At 36.5% G+C, this 20,710-nt stretch overlaps 1 protein-coding gene and 1 long non-coding RNA gene across 2 annotated transcripts; one reads left to right on the plus strand and one right to left on the minus strand.

Moving 5' to 3' along the window:
- Window positions 1–3,012: 3,012 nt before the first annotated feature.
- On the minus strand, window positions 3,013–13,752 carry LOC121426098 (protein LSM12 homolog B-like). Its single transcript, XM_041622253.1, has 5 exons — window positions 13,580–13,752; window positions 10,363–10,499; window positions 9,410–9,519; window positions 7,381–7,501; window positions 3,013–6,232 (listed from the first exon to the last, which is right to left on the minus strand). Exons 1-5 carry the CDS (start codon window positions 13,731–13,733, stop codon window positions 6,194–6,196), a joined length of 561 nt encoding a protein of 186 aa, XP_041478187.1. The 5' UTR covers window positions 13,734–13,752; the 3' UTR covers window positions 3,013–6,193.
- A 4,842-nt stretch (window positions 13,753–18,594) lies between these two features.
- Window positions 18,595–20,240, plus strand: LOC121426946. The gene is made up of 2 exons (XR_005971646.1): window positions 18,595–18,777; window positions 19,722–20,240. It is a non-coding gene; the product is annotated as an uncharacterized LOC121426946 (long non-coding RNA).
- The last annotated feature ends 470 nt before the right edge of the window (window positions 20,241–20,710 follow it).

Raw genomic sequence — 20,710 nt, forward strand, 5'->3', positions numbered from 1 at the left:
AGTCTTAAATAAGTTGTTATTGCTCAAAATCAAACTCAAATTGAGAGTGATGTAAACGCATCTCATACACTAAAATAGACACTAGTCATCAATCTCAACTTAAGTTTGATCTTAATCATTGGTAACTTAATTGTTTTGTTGCACAGAAAATTGAGTTTTGCCACTTTATAGCATATGAAAGTGACTTATTTAAAATTTTCCAAATGCGTATACTCGTCTTTTAAAGTAATGAATTAACTTATTTATACGGTTGCCAATCCTGTACTGGTAATTTAGAGAAGTTATCGGGATATCCGGAAAATAATTAAATCGACTAATTCCACCATCGAAACATAATTTCTTTCCTACTTCCTTCACATCATATCAGTTTTATGGCATTCACAATCATATAATGCAAAACTATCCACCCTCTTTAATGTAGGTCTACCCATGGGCGGAAATCCCAGAGGGACATAATATCAAATGTCCCCCTACTATTTGTGGTCTTTTCTGATGGCAAGAAATACATCATTCAAAATCGAAATAAAACATTTATTTCAGGACGAGCTGACCTTACTTTTGGGATGATAACCTCTTTTTTGTTGTTGCTTGTCAAGTTTTCCAACCCCTTGCCCCCTACACTTTGGGAGAGATTTCCGTCCCTGGGCCTACCTTGTTCACATCGTGTAACCCTAATATATAACCCCCTATCTTGGGGAGTTGGGTGGGTACACATTAGGCAAATTTATACAAAACCTTTGTCTAAACTTCTGTACACAATCACCGAGCAGATTGTTCTGGATGATTTGAAGATTATTATTTCATATCATAAAATCTTACGTTAACAAAACAACGAGAAGACAATATTTGAGTTTATTTCTAAAAACCTAAAGGTTGGTAGATTGATCTAAAATGGAACAATGTAGGCTCACAGATAAATCTACATTGAAACTGATCTAGGTTTTGAAGTGAAATGAAACCTTGGCTACTATATGTCAGTTAATATGTCAGTTATGTCAATTTTAAAGGAAGTGATGTTCCGCCGATAAAGATCTGGATTTTTATTTAGATACATCCATAACCCATAATTTGAGAATAGGGGTCAAGGTGATACCGTATTAACCTTGAAAAATCTGAGCAGCACTTCCTGTGCTTTCTCTGGTTCCTTTTTTTTCGTTCTCATTCTCCTTTTCTACTTCTTGATTTTCGTTGAATTTTATTCTTTTTATCTTTCTTCTTCATTTATCATTTTTCTTATGCTTCTGTCGTCGATTCATTGTTAATTCTTTATTAATCTTCCATCTCCAATGTCTCTCATTTTGGTTTCATATATCTCCTGACACCCCCCCCCCTCCTTCCTCTTCTCGCTCCTTCGTCTTCTTCTCCCCTTCTCCTTCATTCTTTTACGTTCTCTCCTCCTCGTCCCCCACCTCTATTCCTGGCTAAGGGTTGAAACCCCCGTGGTTGAGAGGGCGGAAGAGTTAATCTCGACAACGACTTGGAGCAGTGAGAGATCCGCTGAGCGTGACGTCCGGGAAAAGAAGTCGATGTTCAAAGTCACTGTCTTCCGATATGACAGGTGCAATATCTTATACGATGGCGAGAGAGAGAGGGGGGGGGGGGGGCAGAGAGAAAGATAGAGGGGAGAAGTGGAGCGTATGGATGAAAGATGTGTAAGGCCACGATTATCCTGCATATCCCGCTGTTGTCCAACCACGGGTGTCCAACACTGCCTTTCCAGATTAATGTTCACCATTTCATCTAAACACTATTCTGATCTAAATCAGGACTTGACTTGTACAAAGATCAAACCCTTTACCACAAGAGGGCTCACTTGCACCCGTCTAATTCAGCAAAGTTTCCCACTTTTTCCCACGACTAAAATAAGTAATCCTAACATATTTAATTAGTAAACTTTTACAGAAATCGGAGGAAAAAAGATGAAAAAACTATGGCATTTTAAATTTTGTGGTGATTCGTTCAATCTATTAATCTCCCGAATACTTTCAATTGCGCCATTAACACACTCACACTGTAATGTTCTCCACTCCCTGGGTAGCTTTCATCAAAGGGCTACGGATCTTTCATTGTTCACTACATGCCATTACCATCTCGCCTGTATTAATTCTCAATGCATAACTTACAAAATCCATCCACAAGAGCTAGTCCAAACATACAGTCAGCATACACAATCTATGCACCCCTCCACTCCATGGGGATCCTTCTTGGATGGCCACAAGGCTTGAATTGCTAAGCATACAATTTTTGCACTGCACCACTCACAGACTTACTCTGCCTGAACTATCTAAAACATGTTTATCTCCACTCCCTGAGGAGCATTTTCCAGAAGGGCTACCTAGCTTACATGTACATACATTGCCAGGATACTAAGCACTTTTCTCACTTACAATTAATACACTTGCTCACTTATAATTCATACATTCATACATATATTGCAACATACGCCTACAATCAGGAAATAACCATTTTCTCCACTCCCTGGGGAACATCATGAGAAGTGCTACCACGGTTTACTCACATAGCAAACTTGGTGCAATCAATACCTCCAGACTTATCATTTTCACATAGTAATGCTAGTCACATCAGCGAAACAACTTCACACTAAAGCAGTTATGTTATTATATGTGATGTTTGGTTTGGAGTCAATTTCATTGGTATGACCGAGCATGAGGTTCTCTCTGAAAGATTTAAGGGAAATTTGCTCTGCAATGTACAGTACAGAGGATTTATGAACACAGTAATCCCATTAAAAATCCTCATCAAATGACAAAGACAGCCGAGAGGTCTTCGTCGAAAATTGGTGAAACGGAACAATAGTTTTGTCCCAAGATTCAGAGCAGACAATGGATTGCTCTCATGTTGTTGTCCAGAGTCAAGGACTAAACTGCTATTTTGATTCATCAAGGTTCGACAAAGACTTCTTGGTTGTTCTTCATCATGAAGGGTCATTTGACATTACATTTTCTCTGTTCTCGCCGTGCAACAACTCCAGACAAAGGTAAAATAATTATGCATGTTTTTCTCTTTTTTTTTAATGACAAATCAGAACAAGATTGATGCCTCGTAACATCAGTTTGTGGAAGAGAGAATGTCATGACATTGAGGAATTCAAACAATATATTTTAAACTCATTTCCCAGAGGTAGGTTCAAGTGAAAAATTGCCCACCTCTCTTCAAATAATAACAAGAACAAAGAAAAAAACAGGATTACACAACAAAAATAATATACCTGTCACAGACAATAACGAAAAATAGTGATTTAAGGAGAAAAAAAATCAATGAAATTTAAAGAGCTTTTAAATCACATTTATAATTTCCCATCAGTTGGTTTTGTACCCCCACCCACTCCCACCTCCCTTCCCCCCCAAAAAAAAAAGAGATAATTGACTCTATTACTTGACATACAAAAGTATAAATGCAGAAATGGAAACAATGAAGTTGTACGCACTCTTATCAGGGAGCAGGCATGCAAGTCATCCGACAAAGAAATATTTAAAAAAAGAAATATTTATTCGACTCCGAAAACCAGACTTTTCATGGGAAAAGTATGAATGAAAATAATTCATCCCGTTCTATTTCTTGTCCATGTTATCCATGCCCAATAACAACAAAATAATACATTGAAAAAGAAAAAAAAATCATTTTCATATCATGACACTGAAATTAAGAACAGGACTGGCCGCAATCAGGCCCTGTTGCATAAAAGAAACTATCATGGTAACTTTCATTGAGTCCTTGAATTTGATGGGCTGCTTAGCATTGTTGCCACGGTAGTTACCATTGGATGGCCAAGTTACTGTAATAGTAAATTTTATGCAACGAGGATGCAAAGTAGATTGTAGATTTATGAAATACTGCATATTGATTCAGAAATCAAGTCCTGGGTCCAGTAACACAAATCTTAGAGTCTAATTGTACAACTAATTTTCTGAATTGACTGTACGTTGTGGTCAATGCAATCAATCCTAAAAAATTGTTCTACAATCAATTACTAAAATTTGTGTAATGGTGCCAAGATCAAAAGCATGCTTCTCATCTTCACTGAGATTTTTTTTAAGGTTGGATAGGGAGAACAAAAAATAAAATAAAGAGGGTGAAAATGGGACGACACTTGACAGCACAACAAGACAGGCAGAAAACTTGGAGGGACAAGACTGTACACTGCAAACACTCTGGTGTTGATTTAACACCAGCCTAGAATCTTTACATGTCCACACCAGAGAAGTATTGAAACAACACCAGTTTGAAATTAAACCGATGCTGTTTTAATACTAATTGTTGCTGTATAAACACCTACAATGTATCTGGTGTTAGACCAAAAGGGAACTGGCTTTAACACTTCTCTGGTGTGGACATAATGGCTGGCATTAAGTCAACACCAGAGTTTTTGCAGTGTAAGTCTGGTATACATGTAAAGCACAGAAGAGAAATTGTTTTGATGTCAGGGAGCACAGAGCTAGGCAGACAGATGTACACGTGGCTTGATGGGCACTATTGAGACTTCAGTGACCTTTCACACTTGCCAAAATGGGTGTTTTTAATTTCATAATTGATTGCACCAATTCAACTGGTAGGTCTAAAACAGTTACTAATGCCTGAAATTAGTAACAATTTGATATAAAATGGAGCAAAATGAACAATTTCACTGAAATTATCGTCAAAATCAGAGGAACCTTCCCCACACGAAAAGTATTGCAATATTTTTTAAATACTTTTTTGTGAAACCTTCCTCATTTTCAAACTGATTTTGATGGAATTTTCAAAGTTTTAATTAAGAATTTGTTTATTCCATTCATGTCAACTTCAAGCCGCAGTAGGCCAATCTTCAAAGGAGGTTAACCTTATAGCGAGAGGCATATATTATAGACTATTACACTGTAGGTTATCAGTCTTGGCATATTTTCCATTTCAAATTAAATGTATTGTTGGAGTTTGGTAATAAGTACGATAGCCATTAGATCTTAAACGGCAAACAGGAATACATGTATATAGAGCATACTGAAAGATTCTTAGTGCATAGGTAAGATGTTTATGGTATGAATTTTCCAACGAGTAAAGAGGATCAATTGATCATCATTCTAGTGGGTCTATATCATTTGGGGACATGATCAAAATGTTGCAATCTGGGAAAGAATTTGGGGACTGAGTAGTTCTGGCTACCAGCTAATACTGTTCACTGTGGATGTAACACTTTCCATTCAGACCATGGAATTTATGTCAAAATAAGACTTTCTTGACAATCTCAAGTAAATTTGAAGCACATACATTTGACAGCACTTTTATATCAGGTAACTGAAATGCAGGGAATAACCTTTCCTGGGCTACGTAACACAAAGGTTAGAGATCAATCGCTACATTTACTGACCAATCAAGATCAATATCACACACGTGCATTTGGCACAAAATACTGACCAGGAACGAATCAGAAGTGTTCTCTCATATTTGCTATTCATCGCTAATCTTTGCGTTACGGAGCCCTCATGTCATATCACACCTTGCTCCATATTTTCTAATGACTGCTACACAAAATTTTCTTTGCATAGAAAATTTTACATAGGACTGTACGGAACATACTTGAAAGCTTTTCTCAACCAGGGGCCTTTAACATAAAGGTTAGCAAATACTCGCTAAATGAATAGGCCTATTCTGATCATTGTTGCATACCCATTTTGCTCTATAGACTGACTGGCAACCAATCAGAATTGCTCTTTCAAATTAGCGATTATTTGCTAGCCTTTGAGTTACGGGGCCCACAGATGATTGTGAAATTTGTGAAGTTATTCCCTGGAAACGTCAAAATTAACTTGCACAGTATCCTAATGAAGGTTTTGGGTAGAGAATACAAACTTTAAAACATGGTTTAACTTAAAGTAGAGTTTAGAATACAGGATCAAGTGTTCATGGATGTCGCACCTGCACCTTGCTTCGACATACACAATGATCCTTTATTTCTTTGGTCATTACATAGCATCTTTATTGTCCTAGCATGAACTGTACCTTGCCCACTTGCTTTCAATGTGCAGTAACAGCCTTGGCATGGCCGCACGCATCCCCTGGCTTTCAAGTTCACTGGTGTAGTCCAAGTCCCCAATGACTCTTCACTCCCTCTAAGTGTTGGTCCACTTGCCCTATCTGCTTGCCCTGTCCCTCTCTGTCTGTCCTCTCCTGTTGAGTCATGCTGTCAGGTCTAGTGTCATAATGTCCCCTTCTTCTCTCTGTTGTGTTTTTCAATCTGGAAAGAGAAACAAAAGAATGCGTAAAAGTTCACCAAGTATGTGGGACAGCAACGTTGCTTCGGTCACACTGAGAAAGCAAAGCAAAACACTCAAACAACTTGCATACATGTACTACAGTTTGGACTTGGTACAGGAAATTATACATTGCTAACCATAGAGCACTTGGTGCCAGGACCTATTGATAGAAACCTTTAAGATAGGACGATCTTAGGGACAGTTAAAGAGACAAACCCAGTGACTGGAAAACATTTGTCAGCAACCGCTGTCCCACAGAGCAAATGATGATAGTAATTTTGAAGATAAAGATGGTGGCGAATACATGTATGATGATGATGATGATAGCAATAAAGATTAAAGAAAAATCCTGATGATGATAATGAAGGTAATGATGATAATAATGATGGTGATTGGTGAAGATGATTAAAACCCAAGTACAGTTGAGTTGGTAGGTGGGGCAGTGAGCAATTACAACTTGGGAGTTGGGGACAATGTACATGTAACAGATAATCATCAAATGTATTCCTTCTAATTGACTTATACTGTATCCAGACACATATCCTAGACAAACATCCAGAGAACAACCAATCAGAAAGATGTGTATCCCCAGACAAATACCCCTTTAAAAAGTACCCTAACCCTGGAACTACTTCCTAGGGAAACCAGCCCAAGTGGTAGTTGTCAAAGGGTGCTACAGGGTGGTTATCCTAGGGGTACTTGTCACAGGGTAAGTGTCCAGGGATGAGAGTCTTAGAACCAACTCTTCAGACATAATCTAAACAAATCACACAATCAACCAATGATCCTGTAAAATCTTACTTCATCAATACCACTATCAGGGGCGGATCCAGGATTTTCCAAAGGGGGGAGGGAGGGCACATTTCGACCATGTGAAATTTGACAAGCAAAAAATTAAATTAAAAAACAAAAGAAAGTCCTCACTTGTAAATGAACAACATATTCCAATTGCTGTGACTTGCAAAAGGGGGGCACACTTGTGTAAGAACGGCATATTTACATTAAAAAGTTTGATTTGTGCCAACCCCCCCCCCCCCCCCCCCCCCCCCCCGAGTAACAGAAATAAAGTGTATATAGACAACCGAGATGAATTAACATTAGAGAATAGACAAGAAGTTTGCATGCTTACAATGTTTTTGATATGATTGACAGCAGTTTCAGGTCCAGAGCAGCAAGCAGCAGTGTATGGTGGTATAACAGTTACATCATCATTGACAATCATTTTATCCTCAACCCATCGACATCGTAAACTGCAAAACGATTTCAATCCATTAATGCAATAGAAAATGTTTTATTACATCATTGAAAAGCTTCATTAAAAATAATTTTCTACCAAATGAATGGTGACCAGCTACCCCCAAACCAACAATAAGTTGCCAGGGAATGTGCTCTGTAAATAGCCAAATAGTAATTTGGTCTTCTAAATGAAACAAGTGGAATGCCTCTGGCCGTCTCACCTGCATCACGCGGTTCAATATAGCAGCAGTGCTGACTTTGAATACTACTCTAACTCGCACAAGATGTTAAGTGATACATGGTTACTCTTATGTCCACTTTTTATGAACTAGACCAATAAACTTACAGAGATATGATGGTTATTCAACGAAAAACCCCAACATGGCCAAAATTCATTGACCTTACATGACCTTTGACCTTGATCATGTGACCTGAAACTCGAACAGGATGTTCAGTGATACTTGATTACTCTTATGTACAAGTTTCATGAATCAGATCCATAAACTTTCAAAGTTATGATGGTAATTCAACAGATACACCCAATTCGGCCAAAGTTCATTGACCTTTGACCTTGGTCATGTGACCTGAAACGCGCACAGGATGTTCAGTGATACTTGATTACTATAATGTCCAAGTTTAATGAACTAGACCAATAAACATTCAAAGTTATGATGGTAATTCAACAGATACCCCCGATTCGGCCAAAGTTCATTGACCCTAAATGACCTTTGACCTTAATCATGAGACCTGAAACTTGCACAAAATTTTCAGTGATGCTTGATTACTATTATGTCCAAGTTTCATGAATCAGATCCATAAACTTTCAAAGTTATAATGGGAATTCAACAGATATCCCCAATTAGGCCAAAGTTCATTGACCCTAAATGACCTTTGACCTTGGTCATGTGACGTGAAACTCATTCAGGATGTTCAGTGATACTTGATTAACCTTATGTCCAAGTTTCATGAACTAGGTCCATATATTTTCTAAGTTATGATGACATTTCAAAACTTAACCTCAGGTAAAGATTTCGATGTTGATTCCTCCAACATGGTCTAAGTTCATTGACCCTAAATGACCTTTGACCTTGGTCATGTGACATGAAACTCTAATAGGATGTTCAGTAATACTTGATTAACCTTATGGCCAAGTTTTATTAACTAGGTCCATATACTTTCTAAGTTATGACGTCATTTCAAAAACTTAACCTCAGGTTAAGATTTGACGCTGACGCCGCCGCCGCTGTCGGAAAAGCGGCGCCTATAGTCTCACTTTGCTTCGCAGGTGAGACAAAAAATAGCTTATCCTATAAAAGAGTAATTATTCTTTCACATACTGCCAATACTTCAAGTTATAAGTTTAATAGAAAACAAGATACAATTTTTTTTTTTTTACAAAACAGACTTTTTTTTTAAATTTCACTGAGATTGCATCATGTGAATATGAATGCTTAATCAAATCCTATCTTCAAACATTGTTAACTCCTCATTTTTCAAGCTCTTGCTTAGTTTCTTCTGCTTTCAATAAAGTACTTGTTGTGTGCATTATTGTTGATCTCTTTTGAAAAGTATTTCAAAGCTAAGGGTGTGCTTTTTAAAAATCAATAAAAATCTCAAAATTCATTTTGACTCGATGCTAGTTTTGAGGAGGCTGGTCACAATATTCAAAGCAAGCAAGGCCAATGAAAATAAAATGGACCGAGTTCTGTAAATCATCTGAGAATGAAAATAATACTGGATATCATATTTGATTCAACAATCTTTCATCTATAGGGGCTTTTATGGGGACACTGTAAAAACCAGAATGTATAACTTCTAAACCCTTTGAATGCAGGTATAAAATACATATTAATGACAATGCAAATATATGGCAATACTTGTAAGTGATGCAACAATGAAGTAAAACAATGTAAGGAACTCACGTCTTCTTAATTGTTTGGTATAGTTGTATTCCTTGCTTACTAATCCCCTTACTGTTTAGCTGGATCAACGTCATCTTTTCAGAAATATTCTCATCCGTTCGTCTCTTCAGCTGCAATGAAAACAATGGAGATGTCAAAGGTTTAAGAGTGTTTTAAGCTTTTGTATTAAAAAAAAAAAATTCAACTCAGACATACTGTATCTAAAGTTTGATTTCAATGTCAGTAGACCTTACCAAGCAGACATAAATCAACATTCTTATTTTTTTTCACTGGCATTTTTCAAAAAAATCTTTAACAAAGTACTGGGGGGGTTTTCAATAAAAAAAATTTTGAGGTTCATTTAATCATTAAAAAAAGACTTATATGAGTTTAAAGCCTTACTTTATTCGAACAAAGGAAACAACAACAACAACCAATGGCACTTCAAGTCATTCTTAAGTTGTGTGTATCAAATTGTCATGAAAATTTTGTGATACAGCCCTAACAAATTAGACTGAGATTGAGAAGCATTGTGGTGTAGTGATTCTGAATTTTGCCTGGAAATCAGACGGTCAAGTCTTCTAATTCCAACTCGACACCAACTCCTCCGCCAAGGCTTTAAACTACAATATGTACACTTTGCCAGGTGATATTAAACAGGTTACACAAGCAAATGTAGTGCACTTTGCATTTGAGTTTGGGCATTTTTGCTGAAATGCTACCCAGGGAGTGGAGAAAGTATGGGTGGGTTAGCAAAAATCTTATCATTTTGGGGGTAAAATTTAATCTGTATCTTATAGTACATATAGTCCAAAGAGATATGATTCCAATGTATTCAACACAATATAATTATTAGCGATATCAAATCAAGTGTAGGCCTAGCCATTTAGGCCCTCGGAACAGAAATTAATGAGTGGACATCCACGAATCAAGAAACAGCCCACAAGTGACAGATACAGCATCATTACATTTACCTTGTTGGCATCAAGAGAGGGTGGTTCCCGAGGTGGTTCGGCATTCTCATGCTTGATCTGGAAATCGCTCACTAGGTTGAGGTTCACAATGCAAATATCGCACAAGCTCTTCTTTTCGCTGGAGGTGGGCGGTTTTTCTGAAGTTGAAGTTTGTCATTAAGGAGAGGAAGATACAAAAATATTCTAAAGCTGTATTAGATTTTATATGATTACTTGACTTGACAGAGTTTTAAAGAATGGGCAATGGAGGAGTCCTGCCACAATTTGATTCTTAATGGTTGGACGTTCAGAAAGTTATATACTTCTGGTTCTACCAGTCTGAGCAGCCACTCGTAAAGGTGTGTACACACTCTTTCACATTGCTCCTTCTGCACGTTTTACAATTTTTTTAAACAAAATTTCAGAAAAAATAGTTCACATTAGCAATATTAGAGCTAAACAACGATAAAATTTTATTCCCTATTCCTTAGAAACTCTACCAGCTGTGCAAGCATTAACTTTGATTGCTAATTTCAGTCAAGATCAGAACTGTGGCAAAGACAGAGTTAGAGCAAGTCTGAGTGACATCAACATTAAAGGGGAATGAAACCTTTGGAGCAAGATAGTTTGTGTGAAACAAATAGGCTTGTGTCGAAACAGAAAAATCAAAGAAACAGATCAACGAAAGTTTGAGATAATTCGGACAAATAATGAGAAAGTTATGAGCATTTGAACATTGCGATCACTAATGCTATGGAGATCCTCAAATTGACAATGGGACAAAGATGTGTGATGTCACTTGTGAACAACTCTCCCCATTACTTTAGCATATTTCACTGAAATTGCCTATTTTATCACATCTATCAGTAGATCATTTGTTCTTTCTATAGGAGGGTATGTAATACAGCTTTTTAAAGGGTACATCATGGACAAAGAGTTTGTATCACAATAAGAAAAATCAAAGAGACATTTTGAGGGTATTTTATAGTCCATCAAAGGGAAAGTTGTTCACATGTAACATCACACATCCTTGTTGCATTGCCAATGGGAGGATCTCCATAGCATTAGTGATTGCAATATTCAAATGCTCATATCTTTCTCATTATTTGTCCGATTTTCCTCAAACTTTCTTTGTTCTAATTCTTTGGTTTTTCTGTTTCGACACAAGCCTATTTGTTCCAAAGGCTTCATTTACCTTTAATGGTCGGATGTCCGGAACGTTATACTTCTGGTTCTACTGAGCAGCCACTCGTAAAGGTGTGTACAGACTCTTTCATATTGCTCCTTCTGCACCTTTTACAATTTTTTTAAACAAAACAAAATGGCATTCTTACATTACAAATTTTAATTATGCCTATCAAAAAGGGGGGGGGGGTGGGCAAAGGTTGGCCTTGCCCCTCCCCCTTTCCTGGATTCCCAAGTGAATCAATATTCTATATATAATGTTGGAAATGACGTTCTCGCCCATTTACATGATTTAGGCTAGATCTTTTCCAGGGAAAGTAGAAATCTCTCTGGCGAAAATTAATTAATTGACCGTAGTGTACATGTACACACATGAATGGGGCCCAACCGGCAACCCCTTGCCCCAGGCCTGGCTCCGAGGAGAGTAAGCACACGTTACTTAGTTGAATGATTTTTATTCTCGAGGAGCCTCCTGGCTACGCATGTTACCCATTCACTTTAGACATGATTCAGGGCCATGCCCACTCACACATTGTACGAGGTTAGTATGTACTAACCTCGTACAATAGACTGTGTTTGACCCTAGATTTCGAAGTAGTCGGCAAACATCGCTTCATTGCTGAAGTAATATTTGCCGAAGCTCCTTCTCGCTACGCACCGGGGCTCTTGCCGGTAAGTAGCAAGAGTTTTTTTAATATAAAATAATAATAAAATAATAATCCGATAAAAAAAAGCACATTTTGCTTACCTCGGCCTCGAAAGTGACTTCGCTTGTCTCTTCCACGGAAATACAAGGAAGCCCGTTGGTGGCGCTAATAATTTCACAACCTTGATTCAGCTCCTCGGTAATTTTATAACTGTATCTAAATTCTTTGAATGCGCAATCCTCATGATTAATTTACTAATTATGGGCACCAATTAATGAAATGCCTTCAAAAACATAATTAATGATTATTATTGGTGATGATAACACTCATTTGCATTAATTTAAAAAGATGACTGATAAAAAAAATGAAAATAATATACGTGCCTGGAAAGAAACCAGCAGTACAAGCTTTGACGAACGTCAATAATACGTATACGGTGTACCAAAGTCTATACAATGAAAAGATTGGACACTTCACGGACTTTGCGTAATGCCTTGCGTCGATATGCGTGTAAAATAGTGTAGGTGCCTATTCTTTCCCTTGTCGTGTCTTTGATATGAATATAAATCGCGCGCCCTCTTCAGGAGAAAATTGATATCAACGCTGACTGATTTCTATCTCCGTAAAATCTTCACTAAAGATCAAGAAAATATACATATTTTTAGAAAGAAACTTCAAGAAGTCACGGAAGGATCTAAATGATTCGGTAAGTGTCATAGCAGGATGTGGAATGTTTATTTAAACAAAATATTTTATGTGGGCAAAAGCCCACTGTATTTTCGAAGTGTAGTGGTGTGTCGCGTGCGTATGACTGATAATCCTTCACTCGCGAGACGATATGAACCCATGGGTGGGCCATGCCAGGGATTTTGATGAAAGGGCTACATTTTGAGGATGTCACATGAAATGCTTGAAATTCATGACATTTAAGGCCCATATTTCCCGGGATATTTCCACCATTTTTTAGTCACATTCTACTGGCTATGAAAGTTTGTGGTACTGGTAGTCTCGTGTCTTCTTTTAATTAACTTTTAGCAGTGTTTAGCATACCTTGTTCAATCATTGAATGAGTGGTGTTTAGCATCATGTTTAGAAAATCATGCAGATACGCGCAGACCAGGGGCACTTACCATACCATAGCCTACATCACCATCAATCATACTATCCCGACACAGCCACTGCCACATACAGGGGTACAGTACTCAGTAGTGTAACGCTCAGCCATAGGCCTAGTTAGACTTAGAGGCTTGCTCACCACTCAGCTCAGTACGGTAGTCAGTTCACAATCACATGCACACAGTCACACGAGTAGTGAGTGGTGGTTGTTGGCCGTGGTCATACCGGCTTTCACTACTCATCGTGCTCATGTGTCTCTTCAACAACATATTTTGCATTCAAAAGGATACTTATAGCAAGTAGTCGACTATTCGAATCATAAGCCAACACTTCTCCTTCAATTTTGGCCTCCAGACACGTCTTACAGGAAACGATGTCGCCGACTTTGCACGGTGGAGGTCCCGGTTCCCCAGCGGACCCGGCTGCCATGTTGAAAATAATCATGTTCTACGATATACGAACTGCGCATGCGCAATATTATTGTTATTGTTATTCATATTATGGACGGGAGATGGCGTCGTGAATGAACGGCTTAAACTCGTTTTCACAGGTGTACGTGCTGAATTGATAATGATGATGATGATGATGAGGATGATGATGATGATAATGGCGATGTCAATGATGATGAATGATGACGACGATGATGATGATGATGATGAGGATGATGATGATGATAATGGCGATGTCAATGATGATGACGATGATGATGATGATGATGATGATGGCAATGTCAATAATGATGAATGATGATGATGATGATAATGATGATGATGATGATGGTGGTGGTGTTGGTGGTGGAGGGGTGGTGGTGGTGGTGGTGATAGCGATAATGATGATGAAAAGGAAGACAATATCGATGATGATAGAGAGAGGGGCGCAAGGAAGAGCAGGGATGTATAACATAAAACATTTAAAAAATACAAGCCCCTCGTATCTGTCTCAAATAAAAAAAATCAGTTTGAATATGGATTTGTAAAAAGAAACGAAATTTAATTTTCTTTGACATCAATCTGTCAAGTGAAACTATGAATATTCATAGTTTTGCAAGCTGATGAAAATGATATAGAGTTTTACAATGTAAAAACTGCGGTGTTAAAACTGACACTAATTTGTGTTAAAAGAGGACAACACCCTGAGGTGTTAAAATTACACTCTAGAGATTAAACGTAACACCAAAGAGTGTAAATGTAACAACAAAAGGTGTTGTAATCACACCTATGGGTGTAAAACTAACACCACCAATTTAACACCGGTGTAAAATAACTGATGTGGTCCTCTATGTACACCGGTTAACACCACAGTTTTTGCTGTGTATTATTATCATTATAACAATTTTGAAAGTCTCGACCCCTATAATAATAATTTTGAAAATATCACTGGTGGACATATCAGCGGATACATATCATAATTGGATGAGGGTAGATTTCTCCAGAAAGATCATAACAAACAAACAACAAATTGTGCTCATTCCTAAAAAAAAAGACTCGATCGGATCAATAGATCTGATAATCGTAATGGAAAATGCCCTACAAGAAATAAATGCACTACAATACGAAAAATAATCAAATCATTGTGACAAAAATAATTAAAACACACATTAGATATTTCTTCTCATTAAAAGGATGGTGATTTTTAACAGAACAGGCAAAATTGTATTTTTACAAAGCGCCCCACCCCCCCGTATCCGACCCTGCTTTATCACCACCATTCCTTATTCAGTGAATGATCAGCACCCCGATGAGAACGGGGTATTTTTATTAACTTTTCTATAATTTTGGCTATCCTCCGCTTGTTATGTATTTTGTTTTATTTTATCACATTATTTGCTTTTTTGTATTTTTATCTGGTTCGGAGACAAAAACAAACAATTTTTTCGACAGATTTGATAAATGAACTGTAGAAATGATATAACTACATGTATATATGAAACAGAATATAATTATGCGAAACGTCATTTGACATTCATTCACATCAACAATGATTCATTCAGTAGATGTGCATCAGCATTGCTCAAAATATTTTCAAAAGAGCTAAATAATAGTAAAGGACCGGTTTTTGTATTCAACCATATGAACCTTGATGATCAAAAATTGCCACCCCAACAAATAGTTGATTTGAATATAAAGAGAAAAGTCAAATAAGTATAACACTGAAAATTTCATTAAAATCGGATGAAAAATAAGAAAGTTATGACATTTTAAATTGGCACTTAATTTCACAAATCGGCATGCATTTGCACATCCTGGTCGGTATGCAAATGTAACTGATGATGTCATCCACTCATTATTTCTTTTGTATTTTATTACATGAAATATTCTATTAAAAAATGGAATGTTTTATTATTCAAACAATAAAAACACACAAAGAAATAGTGAGTGATGGACATCATCGACTGATTCATTTGCATGTCACTGAGTATGCATAACACTGTTTTGTGAAAAATAAGCGAAACTTCAAAATGCCATAACTTTCTTATTTTACTTCCGATTTTGATGAAATTTTCAGCGTTATGCTCGTTTGATGCTTTCTCTATTTATTCAAATCAACATTTTCTGGGGTGGATTTGACCTTTAAAGGGTTTCCTTTCGTTATTTCGTTATAACTGTTATTGCAGTGTGAACCTGTCCTACATATATAGGCACCTGTCCGGGGGTGTTTCCTTTGCAAAATTATGAACAAACCCCACCATTTTAAACGAGAATAAAATTATGACTATTATTTCTCAAATCGGAAACTCTTGCACCACAATCAAGGGAGAATGAATGCCCCTCACGCCCCGAATGTTTTCACTCACAATGCCCGCAAGTTATGCCTCGCTTTTTATTCTTCATCAAACCGGGGCAATTTTTGGAGCAAATGTTTTGACGTCGATGAGAACCCTAACTTGCCAATTTGGTGTGTATCTTTCCGCTAACCATGAAAATATTGGGCGGTTGTTCCCGATTACTTCCAATAATTTTGCAGGTGGTTTATGACGTTTTGACAATGGAATTTTTAATATACCGGGAAAATGGCCAGATTTAGGCTACAGAACACTAAGAAAATGGGACCGGTTCAATTCATCGGACAACCATATTGCTATCGTCTTTAGCAGAAAATAACACACAAAAAGAGATACAAACATAAGAACAAAGTGATATTTTTTGAGAAAATATACATAATAGTTAAAAATAATGTTCAGTTTTATTTGGAGCCGACAAATATTTACATTCACCAGAGATGAAAGTCGAATATAATGACCATTTTGAAAAGTAAACAGTCCAATTAACCTGCTAGAATATTTTTATCATTTTCATGGAATGGCTGAATTCTTAGACGATTCTAAATGATTCTTTTTATGACTAATTCAGTCTCCATTATGCTAACTGCTGATCAGTCTCCCTAGCGCGACGAATAAGAAGAAAACTTATTTATGTGCATTATTTAGTGAACTTACGAATGTCAACTTTTGCACAAACTTGTTCTAAAATGAGGTATCACTATAGTAATGATATTCCCGCGTTTAACTAAATACTTTATGAGTATTATTGTGTTCAGGGTCGGTGCGAACAGGGAAAGGCTACTCTTTAGTTTTATAACAAGTGAAATAAGAGGGAAAGCATATATAAAGGATAGAAAATGAGACAATTTATTTTTTTAAATTTATTTATTTACCACTCGTGGGATGGAACACCCTATCAGCAATTGCTGTTTTTCATAGGGGTCCATACACACAAAAATAAAAGTGTATACAATCAAACATGGTAATGACAAATGCACGAAATCATATGACATAAATCCCAAGAACATACAATAATGGCAAAAGAAACAAAAGAAATAATGTGATAATAAAAGCAAAATATAGGGGGACTAAAAGTAGAACGAAAGAATGCAGACAATAGAAAAATAACTTGATAACCTAAACTCAAGCAGGGGCTAAGGGATTGAAATGAGGACGAAAATGATGCAGGCGTTGCTTACAACAATAATCAGGACGAGGGGGGTTGAGCATGATTTTAAGATGTGTTTTAAAGGAATATATAGTGATAAAAGGGGGAATTTTCTTTTCAATAGAGTTCCATATTTGGGCACCCCGGTAGACAAAACATCTTTTACCATAATTCGTCTTTGGATGCGTTAACCTTAATTGGGTTTTCCAGATCTGGTATTATAGGGTGTGTTACGAATGGAAAATGTATTGCAAATATAATCAGGAGCAAGTTTGTAGACGGCACGATACATAGAAAGAGCCAACTGTTTTGATCTACGGTCCGACTGGAAACAATTTTAAAATCCTTTTGAACAAGAGAAGAATTGGTCTTTAATATCTCTTGTATATAAGTATTATTATTATTGTTCACTTTTATTGTGACATCACCTGCAGGTCACTTGTATATTTATGCCCCCCCCCCCCTCCACTATATTAATGAAACAAACCCCTTCCAAAAACTTCCTGGATTCATTGAATGAATTTCCACACCTTTAAACATTCCCTCATGCATCCTTATAACAACGGTACAAATTAACATGAATAAGCAAAATCAATATTAACACCTTTCAAAAGATCGACCTGATGCACCTAAACAATCCGCACGACCTGAACCAAAATATTGTTGTCGCGCGCGAGCGAGCAACTCATCCATTATGGGCGGCCATAAGTGCCAAAATTACCGATTTGAGAAATATATATGTACCGTTGAAAATAAACTAAAATGCAGAAATATATCTAAAAATAAAGAAATTTTTAAAATAATTAAGATAACAAAAAATAGAAATTCACAGAATCAAACATTAGTGCAGAAATAAGGACAAACACAAAAACAAGACAATCGCAAAGAATAATAAATGATAAAAAAATACGTAGATAACCATATAATTGAACACAATCACAGAAATATAGGTTCATGCAGGAATAGAGAAAGACTGAGAAATGTAAAGACATTCATAGAATTAAATACAACTTCAGAAATATAGACAACCGCAGAATTGAAAAGAAAACTACAGGAATAATAGAGACCACAGAAATAAAGACATTTTCAAAAATATAGACAGCCAGAGAATTGTAGACAACCTAATAAATATAGACAATCTCAGAATTTAAGAAAACTTCAGAAACATAAACAACAGAAATATAGACAACCTCAGAACACAAAAACTTCAGAAACATAAACAACAACAGAAATAGAGGCAACCTCAGAAATACAGACAACCGCAAAATTAAACAAAACGACTGAATTATAGTCCATCGCAAATAGCGCTACCTCGTCGAAAATAGAGACTGCAGAAATTCTGGAGAGCACAGAAATTCTGTAGAGCTGAGAAATAAAACAGTCAGACCGCAGCTCGCGCGATAATGAGCATATTCACGAAGATTTATTCAGCGGCCCTCTAGCGGTCTCCGAAGGAAAACGTGCGATCAATTTGGCTTGATTTTCCCAGTGATTTGGAGGGGCTGAAGTTATAGCTCTGTACTGGTCGCTAACTTCAGTTTACGTCGAAACGAATTGTGGTAAGTTATTCTCAAGGCCTTCATCTACATTTTGATATATAATTTTTCATATTTCGACATTTTCAACCTACCATTTTTACCTGTTTAATTGATGCTTATTTTAGTAATATTTTAACTACGATTTTGTAGTCGGAATTTCACTTTTGGTTCCTGACTTTGCTACATAACCAAATTGTTTCGATCGGGGTTTTTTATAAAGAAGAAAAGTCACTGTTCAAAATATGTCAGAACCAATTTGACGCAAACTCACCTTATATTTTTATTTTAGAGAAAATGATACCCTAAAAATCATGAAATTTACGTTTTACCCCGAAGTAACCTTCGCGTTCACTCTACGATGGCGCGAAATAATGCTAAAATTGCGTTCGTCGCGGGTTGGTAGGATTTCGTCTTTGGTCCCATACGTTGAAACTTCTGTAATGATGACAGATGGCTCGCATTATTTATGTGACTGTGGACGGTGGACCTGTTTTTATTTGTAATTAAGACTTAATATAAACGAAGCTCAATAAGTAGATGTCTTCTAAAATTTATTTAATGATTATCAGGTTTCCGAATTCCATCAAGTTTTTATAGATTGAGATATTTCTTGATTTAGGCCTATGACAAAAAAAGTTAACCTTTTTCTTAATAATTAGGCCTAGTCGAAGTTGAGTCCCATGATGATTTTTGCCACAGGCTGCGATTAAGAATGAAATGATTATTTTAGACAGTCTACTCTATAGAAAATAAACAATTTAAAGTCAACTAAAAAGTTTGGTACAACCGTACTCAGTAGTATTTATAAACCATTTTGTTCAAATAAAAAAATGTGGCTGTTGCAGCGCAGACAGTACAGTACTACGTGTAAATAGTCTCTCTTACATGTATCATACATGTACTTTGAATGATTATTTAGTAATTTAGACTATTTATCTCTTTTTTTTTGTCTCTTCTACACTCAGATCTGCACACTTGCTGACTCTGGTCCCTGCTCGCTACTTCATTCTGGGAGATGATCCATCATGTACTGGTCGGACTGATTTGGACAAAGCCATTTTTCGTTTGCAAATTTTGAAGTGATAATGATACAACAGAAAATTGATCTTTATCGATATTGGAAACAAGAAAATTCGAGCACAGTTTTGGAGAGGACTAAGAATACTGACTTTGACAGGAATACAGCTTGACAAAAATAAGAATACACAATTTAAAACCAAAGAACAGTTTTAATGTTACTAATGGTGCATTGCAAGAAACTTTCTACTCATTCACACATTCCAAAATCAAGGGTAAGTCCTTTGCTTAAACACAAACATGTAGTTGATTTGCAATTGAACATAAGTTTCTTGCAATGCCCCATAATTATATTTTGTTCTCAAGCAACTCTGTTAATGTTATCCAATGTGCTGAAGGTTAAGTGTTTATGTATGTTCACAATTTTTTTCTCAAAAGTTATAATATATTTGTCCTTTTAAACGGTATTCGAATGTGGTTACGCTTTGTTTTTGTTTTCCACAGTAATTATTGCATGTGTGAAGTGAACAGAAGGGAAATATTTGTTGCGAAGCACTGTGTGAATGTTGTGTGATCATGGAGCTATGGTGTGATGTTATTATGATTAATTCATCATTTTTGTTGTAAGACTGTAAACCTGGTGGATGTGAGGGAGTGGCCTGGATGAAAGGAAAGTGAACATGCGTCCAATTACTGATTTGCACACTTTAAGACAAATTTGTTCGTGGATAGATATTAATGTGCATTCCCTACATTCCATGTAAAGGAGAGGTCCACCCCAACAAAAAAGTAATTTGAATTTAAAGAAAGATAAAGTATTGCAGAAAATTTAATAAACATTATGATTCAAAATTTAAAAAATTATAATTTTGACATTTAGAAATTTGCCTAATTTCATTAAACAATTATATGCTCATCTTGGTCAAGGTGCAAATTA

This window comes from Lytechinus variegatus, chromosome 13 (genome assembly GCF_018143015.1).
Source record: "Lytechinus variegatus isolate NC3 chromosome 13, Lvar_3.0, whole genome shotgun sequence".
Lineage (NCBI taxonomy): Eukaryota > Metazoa > Echinodermata > Echinoidea > Temnopleuroida > Toxopneustidae > Lytechinus > Lytechinus variegatus.

What these genes read in the sequence shown, in the direction of transcription:
- LOC121426098 (XM_041622253.1), bottom strand. Translation starts at nt 13,733, where the DNA reads ATGATTATTTTCAACATGGCAGCCGGGTCCGCTGGGGAACCGGGACCT. An exon ending in TACCAAACAATTAAGAAGAC is followed by an intron (nt 7,502 to 9,409) that starts GTGAGTTCCTTA and finishes ATCGTTTTGCAG; the next exon opens with TTTACGATGTCGATGGGTTG. An exon ending in TCAATCATATCAAAAACATT is followed by an intron (nt 6,233 to 7,380) that starts GTAAGCATGCAA and finishes TTCTCTTTCCAG; the next exon opens with ATTGAAAAACACAACAGAGA.